At 41.5% G+C, this 15,793-nt stretch overlaps 1 protein-coding gene across 3 annotated transcripts in view; it reads left to right on the top strand.

The window, feature by feature from the left end:
- The window catches only part of ARHGEF3 (Rho guanine nucleotide exchange factor (GEF) 3), a 363,011-nt gene that overhangs the window by 330,350 nt on the left and 16,868 nt on the right, over positions 1-15,793 (top strand). For all 3 annotated transcript variants that reach the window (XM_006892215.1, XM_006892216.1, XM_006892217.1), the window contains 4 exons: positions 7,198-7,368; positions 10,118-10,180; positions 12,124-12,220; positions 12,397-12,473. In XM_006892215.1, the coding sequence (XP_006892277.1) occupies positions 7,198-7,368; positions 10,118-10,180; positions 12,124-12,220; positions 12,397-12,473 (408 nt within the window). The remainder of the gene's footprint in view (positions 1-7,197; positions 7,369-10,117; positions 10,181-12,123; positions 12,221-12,396; positions 12,474-15,793) is intronic.

Below are 15,793 nucleotides of genomic sequence, written 5' to 3' on the forward strand. Positions count from 1 at the left end.
CGCAGAATAAAGGAACCTGCCCAGAATCTCCCTAGGCTAGATGTACACATCAAATAGTACCCAGGCCACACAGCCACAGTGGGCAATTGTCATTTCCCCATTGAATTGCTCTGGCCAAGCCTCATAGGAGAAACTCCTCTAACACTATGACCACAGTGCATTTTGGTTTAACCCAGTGGCAACTTGGGGATGTGTTTTCCTCTCTCAGCCCCACCCTCTCCCCTCCACCTCCAACATGTTTCATAATAAACCATCTGCTACAGCCTATAGTCACAGTGGCAAGGGTAGAGAATTTCCCCTGGCCTCACTCTATACAAGAGCATGTTATCTTTGGCTGGGGAGACCTTCTGTTTTTGGAAAAGGGCAAGGGAGCACCCCACAGAACAGGCAGCTAACAAATCAGATCTGTCCCTTCGGCACCAGCCCGCTGGGCTCACATTTCCTCTGACATATGTAAAGGGGCCCCTTTTCCTCATGACAGGCGGTTCACTGCACCTGCAATGTTCAGGTCCAGGCACAAACTCAAGCACCCATTTCCTGTGTCGGTGTTATCCATGCCTTTTACAGCCGTGTTGTTTTAGCTGCCAGCTATTATGAGTTTGGGGCTCATTTGCTATGCCAGATCCCCTCATGGAAACTTTTGCTTGTCTTGGAACATTTTTCATTCCAGTCACAAAGTCCCCACACCCAGGGGAACCTCTGTATGTGTTTCTGTTGCTAATGTGGTCCCTCGGGAACCTGGGTCCCTCACTTTGAGGTGGACTTCTACTCATCATCACAGACCAGTGCTTCTCAACCCAGACATATTGGTCAGTATCTGGAGGTGGTTTGATTGTCATTTGTGGTATGGCTACTGATATCAAGTGGGTGGAAGCCAGCAACACTGCTGAATATCCTGTGTGCCCAGGACAAGTAACCATTGCTGCATCCCAGATGTCAGTGGTGGCAAGGTTCAGAATCCTCGCCAGACAGAGCCTACTCAGGCTGAGAGGTGTCCCCCAGGACTCACGCACCCTACATGCCTCACATATTATATTAACAGAAGCAAGGTCAGACATAGGCTGAAATAGGAGAGTAGAACAAAATAGACCAGACCTGGATTGACATTTTGAGTTTACCAAAGACCTGGGCTCAAATTCTGGGACTTTAGTCCTTAGTTGTGTGACTTTCAGCAAAGTATTTCCTTCTCTCAGTTTCCTCTTCTGTGAAAGGGGTGGGGGACGGGTGGAATTGTTACCTCTTGATTGTGTAGTAATGCCTTAAAACTCCCCTCACAGTGCTCAGCAAGTAGGCGTGCTGTTCATTCACTGATGAAGCAAAACTGTGTTGAGGTCCTACTGTGTGCTTGATGACCATGTCCATGAACAGGTCAGGTGGAGGGCCTTGCTCTCAAGGATCTTACCTTTTGGGAGGAGATATACATGTCAGCAACAAACAAGCTGTATGTCCACATGGGGACAGTAAGCAAAGAAAGAGGGTGGGCAGGGGATGCGATGAATGGGAAGGGGATGCTCTCTCCTTTCACAAAGCATCTTCTTTGGGTTTCATCCCATTGCCGCAATTGCTTGTTCTTCCTCCTTCGCCCCTTCTTGAGTGTCCTCTTAGAGTTGTGCCCTGCCGTGCTGATGGCTGGTGGGGGCGTAGGTCATGAAGTGGTCGGTGATGACCAGGAACCCGACCATTGTTCTCTATGTCTTCTCCTAGAGTCTTCCTCTCGACACCCACTATCCCTCCATGTAGAGTGAGAAAGGGCAAGCTGTGGTGTTAGTTGTTTTGTTTTGTTTTGTTTTTAAATTAATTTTAATGAAAGTTTACCAAGACTTAGGGTTTCCAGGCATTCACTGTTGCACTTTTCTCGCTGCCCCCTCCCCCCCCCAATTAACTCTTCTTGAAAAGTAAGGGGAAAACTCTTTCATTGTTATGCAGTCCCTCCCTCTAAGTCCACTCCATTGTTCAGTCTTCATTCTGGACTCCTGTCATGACAATAATACCCAATCATATATCCCTTTTAAACAGTTCTCTCCCTCATCTGTTTGAATGCAGTATACATCATTCCTCCCCTCCTTCTCTGTCTTTCCTCAATGTCAGTCCTGTTTTACAATAGCAGCCCTATGCAATATTTGTCCTTTTGTGACTGAGATATTTCACTCAGCATAATGTCCTCTAGGGTCATCCATTTTGCATAATATTTCATTAATTCCTTGTTTTTCAATGCTGCCTAGTATTCCATTGTGAAAATATATCAGAGCTTCTCTATCCATTCATTTGTTGATGGGCACTTTGGTTGTTTCCAGCTCTTTGCTATTGCAAACAAAGCCACAATAAACATGGGTGTGCATATATCTGTTTGGGTGGTGGTTTTGGTTTCTTTGGGGTAAATTCCCAGTAGTGGAATTGCTTGGTCAAATGGTATTTCTTTTTGCAACTTTTTTAGAAAGTGCCACTATAGCCTTCCATAGTGGTTGCACCATTTTACACTCCCACCAATAGTGAATAAGGGTTCCAGTTTCTCCACAACCTCACCAGCATTTGATGTTTGTTGTTCTGTTAAATTTTACTATTCTTACTGGGATGAGATGGTGTCACATAGTTGTTTTGATTTGCATCTCTCTTAGAACTAGGGATTTTGAACATTTCTTCATGTGTTTGTTAGCCATCTGAATGTCTTATTTGGTGAAGTGTCTGTTCATATCCTGTGCCCTTTATCTTGTTGTGGTGCTCAACTATTTTATAAACTCTAGATATAAGTCCCTTGTCTGACATGTCATTACCAAATATATTTCCCAATCTGTGGCTTCCCTTTTTACCCTGTTGGAGAAGTTTTTGGATGTGTGTGACCATGTGGGATTCATAACAGGTATGCAAGATGGTTTAACATAAGAAAAACAATCAATGTAATTCATCACATTAACAAAGCAAAGAACAAGAACCACATGGTCCTATCAATTGAAGCAGAAAAGGCCTTTGACAAAACCCAACACACTTTCCTGATTAAAACACTCAACAAAATAGGATTAGAGGGGAATTTCTTCAAGCTGTGTGTTTTAAGGCCATCGAGCTGAAGACGAGATCCACGAGTAGTGCAAGTGGTTTGTGCTCAACTGCTAACACCGGGGCTGGCAGTTCTGACCCACCCAGTGGGCTATGGAACAAAATCTTGGCATTCAACTTCTGTACAGATTGCTGCCAAGAAAAATGCTGTGGAGCAGTTTCACCCTGTTAATTGCTCATGTGCATAGAACCACCGTGAGTCAGAGTCAACTCCATGGCATTGGGTTGAGTGTTATTGTTGTTTGCCTCAAGATATAAATTTGGTGTTTGTTTGATGGGGGGGGAAATGCATCCTCTCTTCTTAAGAAGATTTCAAATCCCAGAAGTCAGGAGCTGGGTCTCATTTCATCGAAACCTTCCTCTAATACACGATTTGTGTTTACACAGTGGGGATAGTTCCCTCACTTGATGGAAATATTCAGTGTCTGTTGGAACCAACAGACATGTTTGGATTCTACCCATGCAAGTCCCTTATCTTCTCCCAGCCTCACTCTTCTCAACAGTAAAATGGGGTTAAGCCACCACCTTGAAGAATGTTTGAGGATCATAAGGACTCATTAGAAGTCCTAAGCACTGGCCAGTACATACTGGACCCTCTGTGGTGTAAGTGGTCAACTTCCTTCCCTCATGAACCCCTGAATTCAACATTCAGTAAACACACACACACACACACACACACACACACACGGCATTGGTAACGATGTATCTCACCTACTAGGGCTCATACTTCTTTCTCAAGCACCAAGACAGGAAATTCTATAACTCTGGGTAATTTTTCAGATCAACACATAAAAGTATCTCCAGTCCTATTTACTTTCAAACAGGAAACTAAAATGAAAATGACGTTTGACCTGTCACATTGATGATAAGACTCACTCAGTTGATAGGGGTGTGGGAACTGTGCTAGTTGCATCAGTCTCTGGATTAGAAAGCTGAGCAGCTTATTAGGGGCCAATTTGGTAGCATATAGTACACATTAAAATATTGATAGCCTCTTAGACCAGGGACTTCTACGTACCTTACCACAGATGCACAGTAGTTGTGCTCTGAGCATCTTTCATCATAGAAAAAATGTGGGAAATAGCATTCATGTCTTTCAGTTGAAATTGCTTAAGTCAGTGTCATCCAGCGAGACCATGGAACATGTGACTCCGCAGCCATTTTAAAGATCAAGTGGCTTTGGGGTGATGGAAATAGAAACATTGGGGTGTTTGAACTAGATTGAGGTGGTATTTGCTCAACATGGTTAATTCCCTAGAACCTGTGAAGTGTTCATTTTTAAAAAGATCAATTTGATGTTACAAGAATTGCACCACAATAAATTATTTTTTAAAAATGGGATTAATATTTTATACAACATGGAAAGATGATACCTTATTGTATGAAAGGGAAAAAAATCTGTTTTTCTGTGAATGTTTAAAAAAAATGAATATAACAAACTTGGGAAAATGCAGAACAAACTGAAAGTGGTTACTTCTAGGAAGTAGACCTAGAAGATAGAGGGAGCCATCGGGAGGAATTGTACTTAATTTCAAGGACCCTTGGTGGCACGAAGATTAAATGCTTGACTGCTAAACTAAAGATTAGTGGTTCAAACTCAGTAGCCGCTCCATGGAAGAAAGATGTGAAAATCCACTTCCATAGACTGTTTTCCTATGTGGTAGTTCTCTCTCCCATAGGTTTGTTGAGTTGGAACCAACTGGATGGCAATAGGTTTTGGTTTTTAGTTTGTATTTCATTTGATAACACTTTTATAAAGGGATGAGAATTTCAAGTTAGCATAAATTACCTATGCGCTAGTGGTGGGGAATTTGAAGTTTGTAGGGGACTGAAAATACAGTGAAGTGAGTTGTTGATTCTTTCAAGGGAAAGTGAAAACACTTTCATTCTGAATCTTCTTTTTCACATTTCCCTTTCTTTCTATTCTTTAACTCCCATCCCCGCCTGCACCAGAACCACAGACTGAAAGGAATGAGCGGCAGGATGACTCATTGCTTGCTTGTTTTGACCTTTTACTTCACTGCCTGTGGTTAACTGATTCTTAGTACCAGGGACTGCATGAATTATTCTGGTCACTATTTATAAGGGCCTATTTCCAAGAGGTCACAAGAATTTTTAAGACATCATTATCATTAGTTATCTGTGCACACACTTCCTTGATCTCCTGAGTAGAACTGGTCCAGTGAAGCCTGATGAGTTTATTAACTTGCCCAGCGGCTGTGCTGGCCTCATGTTGTTACTTGCAAATGGAATGAGCTTTCTCCTCCCACAAAGCTGTGCTAAAACTCTGAAGTCTGTTGGAGGTTTCTTTTTACATCTCCCATTTGTTAATTTTTCCTTGATTTTTAAAAAAAAACGGTAAGCTAAGATAGAAATCACCCACTATATTATCACAAAGCCAAAAGAATTTTGTAAACTTGCTCTTTTTTTATTGGCTTGTTTGTTTATTGCATAGCTAGCAAGTGGTTATTTACACATCTGAATCCCCATTTACATTTTACTTGAATAAAAGGCATTTTCCAGCTTTCTGCTTTGTTATAATAGTTGACTAATATTCAACCGAATTGACTGACTGTAATTCATTTAACAATGCCCTTCACTTAGGACATTCTCCTTTACTGTCTTAAATTTTATTTTTAAATCTGTTTGGGTATGTTACCTTAGAATGCACTCATGATGGTAGTTTACACATCATATGCAAAATTAGTTCCTACCTGCAAAAACATTTATTATTAAGAACAGGTGACCAATTGCTACTAATAAATCATTTATTAGTTATTCCTATAGTAGAAATATGTCCAAATTAGTCTGGGAGCAATTGGCTTATGGCTAGGAGAGCTTTGGTGGCACAAGGTGGCATAATGATAGGAGGAAGGTGAAAATGCACTGATTTGAAGCCAGTAGTCAGATTACAGTAGACTTTCCAAGCCAAGCTCAGAAGTTGGTATTTCACACTGAGCCCACAGGGAGTACTTGCTAAATAAAATATGGTTTTAAGTGTAACAATACTTCATTGCTTTGGCAAATTTCCACTTAAGTATGTTGCAATCTAAAAGAAGGGTGGGGATCCCGTCCTCAACTTTCTTTCTAATCATGTGCATTTGTCATGAGCTGCATGATGAGTAGTACAGTGATAGCAGGTTTCATCCACAGAGGTGGACCTTGTTTGATTAGACCTCTCCATAATCCCCCAGGGCCTCTTTGAAAATTAGGAACTACCTCAAAGATAGGTATCATTTCCTACCAAGATGATAATTAGCATCTGTTTAAGTTGAGACTCTTTATTTTGACAGAATCCCAGCTGATATTAAAGTGACCAGAAAAAATACATTAGGCCATATAACTAAGGCTGTTTGTGGCCTCAGGCACAATGGATCCAGGTCCACAAACAGCTTGCTCCACCCTCCTCTTCTCCCTGACCGTGGTTCTGTCCCTCCCCATCTTTTATTCTGGCTGTCCCCGTGTTCTGTCCTACAGAAGACTTTCCATGTGGTCTGAAAGAATTGCTGCAAGAAGCCCCACTTAGATTATCTCTTGAGCAATGAATAGAAAACAATAATGGTCCTTTCCATCTTTCACCCATGACTCACATATCAAATCTTGGAGAACACTCTGACAACTGTCCTTAGTATTACCCCATCCTGGACCAGGAGGACTTTGGTCTGGGCTGGGAGAGCTCACTAAAATCACATGAGAGGTGGTACTCAAGAACTATGGGATTCTCTTTAGAAACAGGTGGTAAGGAGTACTTGGCATATATTTGCTTAATTTTGGATGCCATAGACTACTGGTCTGAATGGAGAAAAATTTTTCAACTGAGGGGGGGAAATGAAAGTAGACCTGGTCATTTATCTGAGGGCTTCCTTCATGTGTGTGCTTTGCCTGGCATGCTCCTGTGCATTTAGTATTGAGGTCACACAGCACAGAAGGGACACTCCCAGCACACGTACAGAAGTAGCTCCTTGTCCAGTTGTTCTCAAGCACGTAGGCATGAGACAGTGTCTCACTTCCCAAAGGCCTGTGGCAGGGTCTTCTCTTTCTTGTGAATGTTGGATTTATGTGCTGTCAGGGGCAGGAAGCTGCTCAGATGATCTACCCAATCCCACCGCTGTTGCTGTAACACAGTCTGTTTTTCTCATTGTTTAGCGCTCCATCAGCTTCCGAAGTGAGAGCCGGCCTGACATCCTCACCCCTCGCCCCTGGTCCCGAAATGCCGCCTCCTCGAGCACAAAGCGGAGAGACAGCAAGCTGTGGAGTGAGACCTTTGACGTGTGTGTCAATCAGATGCTCACGTCCAAGGAAATCAAGCGTCAGGAGGTAGGTGTAGGGCTCATGGAATCAGTGGTGTTTTGAACAAAAACAGAGAGAGCCATGCTGGGCTCCACACTGGGGTCCCCAAGTCGATTCTTCATTTCCTCTCCTAAAGGAGGGCACGCACGAGTGTCAGGGCCTGTGAAAGGAACTGAGAACGCAGCTCCAGCTGGAAGGGTGCGGTCCCCACTTTAAAAATAAACTGATGCAAAATATGAAATTGCTTAGAAGGTTGATTAGAACATGCCTTTTTGGGCTCCTGGAGCTCACAAAGATAATCACTTTCGTTACTTCTTGGTGTTGTGTGTCATGTACCATAGAGTCAGAACCGACCCACCGCTGACCCTCCAGCAGGTTGCCCATCCTTCTCCCACTGAGCAGCGGCTGGGGGCTTCGAACCACGTGCCTTCTAATACATTTTGACAGCAGCTGTAAAGTGAATTCTGGCACGCTTTTCAGTAGCTGATTTTTCAAAAGTCCAATGCCAGGCTTTTTCTCCCAAGTTGCCTCTTTGTAGACTCAAACTGTCAACCTTTTGTTTAGCAAGCTCATTAGCCATTTACACCCACATGAACTCCAGTACTTTCTAGAATAGTTTAAAATAGTCTGTTCTTGGAGCTTCAATCAGTTCAGCTTTATATAAAGTGTATTTTCTGTGCGGAGATTATTTGCATCCTCTAATTTTTCTAATAGTTGCAAAAGTTGTATGCTTTTATCCACTATAAAGACATGGCTGTCTGCCAGGCTCTGCCAAGCATTTCATGGATACATCATCTAGGGGAACTTCTAGAATTTTTTTTTTTAACCAAGAACCTGACATTGACAAATGAGGGATTTTAAAGTTTTCTAGATTTTTTTCTTTGAGAAGTTACTTACAGGGAATTATCTGCAAGCCCCACCTGTACACAAGGAAAAGCTTTATGTGCAGGGTTATTTATTGTAATAGTGTTCATGACAGTACTAGTTCAGAAAGAGCCAGACGTCTCCTACTCAAAGCTGCTTTGAATGTACCTGCACATAGAGTTCTAGGCAGATGTAGAAATACACGAAAAGGTGCAGATATGTATCTGTGGGAAGGTGGGCAAAGCCAGGCTTGAATGGATAGATTGTGTGCTGCCATTATATTTTTTTAAAAAGAAAAACATGTATATGAATGGGTTTGTAAATATAGTGGGGGGGAAGACACCAAGTCTGTTAAAATTAAACACAAAGAGCTAAAAAAAAAATTAAAAACAAAGAGCTTAAAAGAGTTTTTTAAAACTGAAAGTGAAAGAATATTTTTCAAAACACAGAACAGTCAAATGGCCCTTGACAAAGTGCCCCAAGGAGCTATCGAATTGCTGACAAGAGGTTGATAGAGGTAAAAACCACAAGACAATGGGTGCAGCTGGGGCATTTTTGATTGGCTGCCATTCACAAAGTTGCAGAGGACAGGATTTGGGCTGACCACCCATGCAGGAGGTGACCTCCTTTGCAAAGAGGGGACTTCAGGTGACAGGCAAAGAAAGCTTCAGGCTGACCGTAAATGTCCTGGAGCATTTTTTAATAGGCTTGTTCCTATTATTATATCCTAGTGATGAAAGGAGATAAGAAGTACAGGGGCTTCTCTGTATTATTTTCACAACTTCTTAAATGGCTGTATTTATAAAATTGACATTTTACCAATGTCAAAATTCAAAAGTTTGTTTTTCAGTTAAAAATAAAAAAGCTGCTTCACCTGTTTTGCCAGGGAGCAGACTCTTCTAGTCCACCAGCCCTAGAGATGGATGAGCCACACAAAGCCTTTCCTCTAGTCTGAAGAAATGCAGTAGTTCTGGGCTGTCTTTGCAAACTTCAACTCTTTTAGTAATGTGATGTTTGCAACAAAGCAAAAACCCGAACAAAACCAAACCCTTTGCCATCAAGTCAATCCTAAACCACAGAAAACTGCCCTAAAGGGTTTCCAAGAGAGCTATGGTGGCCTAGTGGCAAGAAGCTGCACTGCAATCCTGAAAGCACATGGTTTGAGGCCACTCGTTGCTCTGTGGAAGAAGGATGGACAATCTCGTCCCTTGTGATTGATTAACTAACTGCCTCTGAAAACCCGCCAGAGGATCAGCTATGGGTCCGTTCCGACTCGACAGTACACAACACCACCACAACAACATAGCGTTTCCAAGGCTATGAATCTTATGGAAGCAGTCTTCCAGATCGTTCTCCCTGATGAGTTTAAATCTATGATCTTTTGGTTACTAGCCAAGCACTTTAGACACTATAATGGTTCCCTTTTATCTGACTGCACCAAAGTTCTAGTAACAAGACAGATGAGTCATTTTATTAGAAATATGTGAAACCTCTTTGTCCCAGAAGAACATAATAAACAGAAGTTTTGCAAACTCTTTTCTTTACATGTTTTAGCCGCAGGCTGTATTTGATGCATATTAACTGCTGGTAGCACAGGTGGTTCATTACACATGACTGTGAACAGAAAAATTGGCAATTGGAGACCTAGCAGCCCCAGAGACAGAGGCCTGGCCACCTCTCTCCCTTGAGGACTAGCCAGGAAGACCCTGTAATGTAGGGCAGTTCTTTTCTCTCGAGTAGGGTCCCTGTTGAGTCAGAATCAAGTCTTCAACCCCTAACAATGACAGTTTCACTTTTGAGAGAGCAGAAGTGAGTAGATTTGGGGCTTCAAGGGCTGAGAAAGGACCCTGTTTACAGCTGATCTCCTGAACAAGGGCAAAGTTCAGTGAATATATTTTCTCTATCCCTACAGGCCATCTTTGAGCTTTCCCAAGGAGAAGAAGACTTGATAGAGGACTTGAAACTAGCAAAGAAGGTACGTTTTAATCCGGGGCGGGTCGCCTGAGTCACCAAGTCCTTTCCTCTGAGTAATCTCACAGGATACCTTGTGAGCACTCTCTTTTTGACTCAGTGGAGTCACTCAACAGTGAGAAGCCCTGCCTCTCCACACCAAGGAGGGAGGGAGAGAGCTCAGGCCTGGAGGGTGGACTAGAACTCTGGACCAGGGACCCTAAGGGGTTTTCTCTACATTCCTCTAATGCTCTTCAAAGAACACTGTTGAAAGTCAGAAAAGGGTCCTTGGAGGCCTGACTGTGCGGATATCTTTGGTTGTTCTGAAAACCTCAGACGCAGGCACTCATTGACCCTGGGAGAGAGAGTGGGATTGCTCAGACTACACCTGTGCCTTAGAAATAGTCATGTGGGTAAACTTTCACCCAAATCACTAACTTAATAAATGAAAAAGAAAGAAAGTCCTTTGAGTCCCATAAGTAGATGACGTGGTCAGATTAGATATTTGCATACTGTTGTGTCAATTGGGGTCTTTTCTATGGAAATTTGTTTTTTCAATCGTATGGTTTGAAAGAAACCTATACTGCTTGACAGTAAACGTTCCTCAAAATCCTTTGCAGTCATGTGAACCTGTGGCCTAGAGATGAAAACCCAGAGTCTTATGGCTGATACTGATGACTAGTTTCTAGACCTTTACAGAGATACTACAAGTGAATGGCCTCAGACAAAAACTGGATCTTACAGTTTGGAAAGGGAGAATTCAAATTCAAGGTGCCTTCTCTAGGGGAAGGGTGTTCTCTTAATTCTAGAGGAGAGCCTTTGTTTCTTTTACCATCTGGAGGCTTGGTTCCTTGGAGATCCCAGTAATGTCTTGGCCTTCCCCTGCCTCTGTAAACTTGCCCGTACAGGAGCCTGAGGCCAAAGAGAAGTGGTTCCTCCTGGTGATGCTGAGGTCCTCCTTGGCTCACTTTCCTCCCCTTTTATGTCTTTGGAGATAAAAGAGAAACTCCCCTTTATCAGCTCAGGGCTGTAATGGGATTGTCTAAGGCTTATTTTATTTGACCTTTGATCCATTTATACCTGTCTGGCTTATCAGATCATTGAATAATTTCCACATTATAGCATCACATACATGTATTTTTGGGAGATAGGATTCAGTGCATGACAAGAGGGTTGGAAGGATGTCTCCTTTCCTTAAAAATCTTTAGTCCAACCTTTTGCTCATATAAAGCCACATTTCTACTATTCCTACAAGATGGCCATCCACGTTTTGTTTGGACACAGCCAAGAACCTAGGCTATTGACAGGACTAGCAGGAGAAGACAGAGTCATTTAACTGATCATATGTCCTTAACAAAGATTTCTGAACCCAGCAGCCTATGGTGTTTTATTGCCATTCTCTTGTGCATGGTGGCCTCAATTTACTAGTCTTTTCTTCCTTTTCCTTTCAACCACCCAAACACACCCATACTCCAAGAACTAGTTCAAATCTCCATTCATTAGGAGTAGTGGGAAAAGTTTGGTATCTTTGCTTTGAATCAGTAGGAACGGGCACTAATCACTTTTTATTTAACTTTTTTTTTGTCATAGAGGTTAAATGAACAAAATCCCAGTGGTAACCTATTCTGTATAGAGTAGGAATTTTTCAATCTATAGGATCTTCAATGACTTTTAGAACATTCTACCAATAAGTCTGTTTCATACATAGGATTTTCACCCTCTCCCAGATGTATCATATACTAAAATGAAAAGGTTGGGTTCTGGTTTGGTTTTCTGCAGCCACAGTAGGCACAAGGCAGTGCTAGCTTCTCATCTCCTTTGGCCACGCCCGTTTGTCCATTCCGTGGCATGGGGGCAGGTTTTGGAGAGAGCTTCGTTATTTGTAAGGCCTCTTAGGAGCTGTTTCCTTACCAACTAGCTTCCTTGGATTTTCAAGGATTACTTCAGCCTCTTCTCTGTCTCATGCAGGCCTATCATGATCCCATGCTGAAACTCTCCATCATGACGGAACAGGAGTTGAATCAGATTTTTGGAACACTGGACTCTTTAATCCCTCTACATGAAGGTATCATTTGTTCCCAGAATGACTCGTGACTTACAGCCTTAGTTGAGTTGTCTTTTAACAAGTCAGAGGTTGTGTAATAATGGGAGTAACCCAGAGCCTGCTTCTCCCCCTGTTCAAGTTTGAATGCCCAATGCAATAAGTATTCAACTTGGTTTTTTGTTTTGTTTTGTTGCCAGATCTCCTTAGTCAACTTCGAGATATTAGGAAACCTGATGGCTCGACTGAGCATGTTGGTCCCATCCTCGTGGGCTGGGTAAGAAAGTTCTCTGGGCTTGATTACACATCACTGGCAGTACTTTAAATGGTATTTCATGTTCTCTAGACTTTTAAACTGGATCATAGGAGTTTCATGTAAGAAAAACATAGTAAATTCTTACTAAAATTATAAACATGTCTTAAGCTTTAGGTCCTCCCAAAGCATGAAAATAATTTTTATTTACAATAAATTTACTGTGTTTAAAAGATAATCTGACCTTTTTACCATAAAATAAGTAAAGGCATGTGTGAAAATACTGGGTGTGCACTGAACAAAATAAACCTAGTTAATGTTCAATTCATAACAATGACTAATGTAATTATTACAATTTCTGTTCTAGTAAAAATTGATGGCTATCAATTTTTTTCCATTGCCTAAAAAGCTGTTGTTACATCTATTAAAAAAACAAAACAAACAAAAAGCCTCATAGTCAAAATGTAGTTCCACAAATAAGGTAATGATTAAATGCTGCTAATGTTTAGCACAGAGCTCTGGTGGCCTAGTGGTAAGAAGCAGTGCTACAATCCGGAAGGCTTGCTGTGTGAGGCCGCCAGCTGCTCCACGGTAGAGGATGGGAAGTCTCCTCCTGTGCCATTAACTGCCTCTCAGAACCCACCGGAGGGTCAGCTGTGGGTCAGTTCTGACTTGACAGTACACAACAACAACAACAGTGTTTAGTATATGTCTGATCCTAATTATCTTCTTAAGAAAGTTGGTTATATGCTGACTTTTTTTTTTCCCGGTTCTTTCTAATCATCTCTTTTTTTTATTATTATTAAATTTTATTAGTTTTAATGAACATTTACAGGGATTTTGGGTTTTCATTCCTTCATTGCTGCACCATTCTCTCTACCCTCCTCCCCAGTTTGTTCTTCTTCCCCGCCATCCGAATGTCTGTTTTAATTGTCCAGTTGCCAGTGCTTGTCAAAGTCAGTTCTGATTAATCTCCTTTGTTGGTGTGTCCTTTGCCATTCCCTATCACTTCTCCCTGAGAGAGACTTCACCCTGATTCATAAGGAAAAGGGGATGGCGTATTCTCTTAGCTACTTCCTGCTGAAAAGGGACGCTGTGTGTTTCAGGGTGAAGATCTTCTCTCACTACTCTAAAGGGCCCCTTTTATCTCACATTAATGATGTTTCTTTCCTAATGCCACAAAGAAATGCTCTGTGACAGAAGATTTGTACATTGCAGTTGAGTCAAAACTGACTCAGTTAAACTTCCTCCATAGCTATGAGGCTATGAATCAAATGGGAGGTGATTGACCATCTTTCTACCAAGGAACTGATCTTGGATTTGAACCACCATAAGTTGCAGCCCTTGTGTTAGCAGTGTAGAAATCATAATTGTATGGTCCTGAGATGGAAAATTTCTTTTATTGGATAACATACTGTTGTTATGCAACAATAGATATCATAGTTAGAAAGGTGGAGGGAGAGTCAAGGGAGCTCTAGTGGCCTAGTGGCAAAAGGCTGAAATTCAATCACAGAGGTACGTGGTTCAAATCCCCTAGATGCACTGCTGGGGAAGGAGGGGCAATCTCTTCCTGTACCAGTCGGGTCCGATTTGATGGTACACAAACAAAAAAATTATAAAATAAAATTAAAAAAAAAGGTGGTGAATCATTGAAAGAGAAGAAGACCCTCAATGAGATGCATTGTTACAGTGACTGCAGCAGTGAACTCAAGTGTGTCAGAGATGATGAGGATAGGACAGGGTTCAGATCTGTTGTTTAGAGGGTCACTATAAGTCTTGTTCAACTTGACAGCACCTGCAACAATAACAACATAATGTTTTTGTTTAAGTTACTTTAGCAACACCTATATGCTCTCTCTCTGGTTTGCCACAATCCCCACTACCTCTTATATCTCCTTTGACTTAAGTTTCCCACCTCCACTTAAAGTGTTATTTTTTGTTTTTGTTGTTGTTTTTTAATTAGCAAGTAGTAGAAGCAATTACTTTGATGACTCTTCCTGGACATGGTTAGGTCTCTCCACCCCATGATCCATACAGTGTTTCAGGAAAGTTGGCAGAAGTGCATGACAGCAAGTAGTGGAGCTACTTTGCTGTTTGGAGACTGTTGTAAACATTATAAATCCTGGTATTGCCAGATGAGCTCTCTTTATCCAGTTATGCTTCTCAAAACAAAGTTGGCGCAAGCACTTCTTGCATTTAGCTACTGACCAAAAGTTTGAAGATTTGGATTCACTCACATGCACCTCCGAAAAAAATCCCAGTAAACTACCTCCACGAACACAGCCACAGCCTCCCCTTTCGGCACTTAGCTCTACTCTGACATAGTGGTGTCGAAATAAAACTTGATGGCAATTGGTTTAACGACTTTAAACCCAGTTGTTTTGCCTTGATTCCATGTGGAAAAGTATAGAAAGCTATATAGAGATGTACAGAAAGCAGTAGCATTGGCATCTTAGTTTAACTTATGTTTCTTAATCACTCCCTTGGCCAAAGAACTTTAAGTGTCTCATGACACACATCGTTTTAGCCCAGGAGTCTATTTCAGTACTGAAATGTCCTAAGGGTATCTGAAAGGCAAGTAATTTTCTAAGATGAATAATTTAGTGCCTTAATATTTCAGGAGAGAGTATTAGTCTTATATTTTTTTAACTCCTATTTTATTATGAGCCGTGGTGGATGTTTGAACTTTTTTAGCCCACAAAGACATCTCCAATAAGAGATAGGCAGCTGGAGTAAGAAAGTGGGATAGGAAGTGTGTTGGCATTTTCTTGAACTTCTTTTTTTTTTTTCTTGAACTTCTGAGTCTGTGAATTGTTGGGTGGGTAACGGGGAGAACAGGAAGCCTGCACTCTAGAATACCATGGTGACTGCTATTTTTGACAATAAAGCACTGTCAAAATACATGGTTTAAAAAAAAAAAATACATGGTTTCCTTAAACATGTATAAATGCATACAAGAAACAAAATCAATAATGATTTTATATAGCATGTGTCCTTATGGGACTAAGTGAGTTCACTCAGCATATATGCTCTCCAATCCCTCCCAAGTTAGGCAGGAATTTAAAAAACCATTGCTCGTGCATGCTGTGTATGAATGTACCACAACTTCTCAATCCATTCCTTTGTGGTTGGATATCTGGGCTGTTTCTATGTCCTTACGATGGTGAATAACACTGCTATGAACATTGGTGTAGAAGTCTCCGTTTGAGACTCAGTTCTCATTGTCTAGGGGTATATTCCAGTCAATGGAATAGCTGCGTCATACAGAATGTCTATGTTCAGCTTTTTGAGGACACGCCAAATTGCCTTCCAGAGTATATTAAAAAAAATTAATAAAAATAACA

Source organism: Elephantulus edwardii, unplaced genomic scaffold, assembly GCF_000299155.1.
Source record: "Elephantulus edwardii isolate Elephantulus edwardi_28Jun2011 unplaced genomic scaffold, EleEdw1.0 scaffold00113, whole genome shotgun sequence".
NCBI lineage: Eukaryota > Metazoa > Chordata > Mammalia > Macroscelidea > Macroscelididae > Elephantulus > Elephantulus edwardii.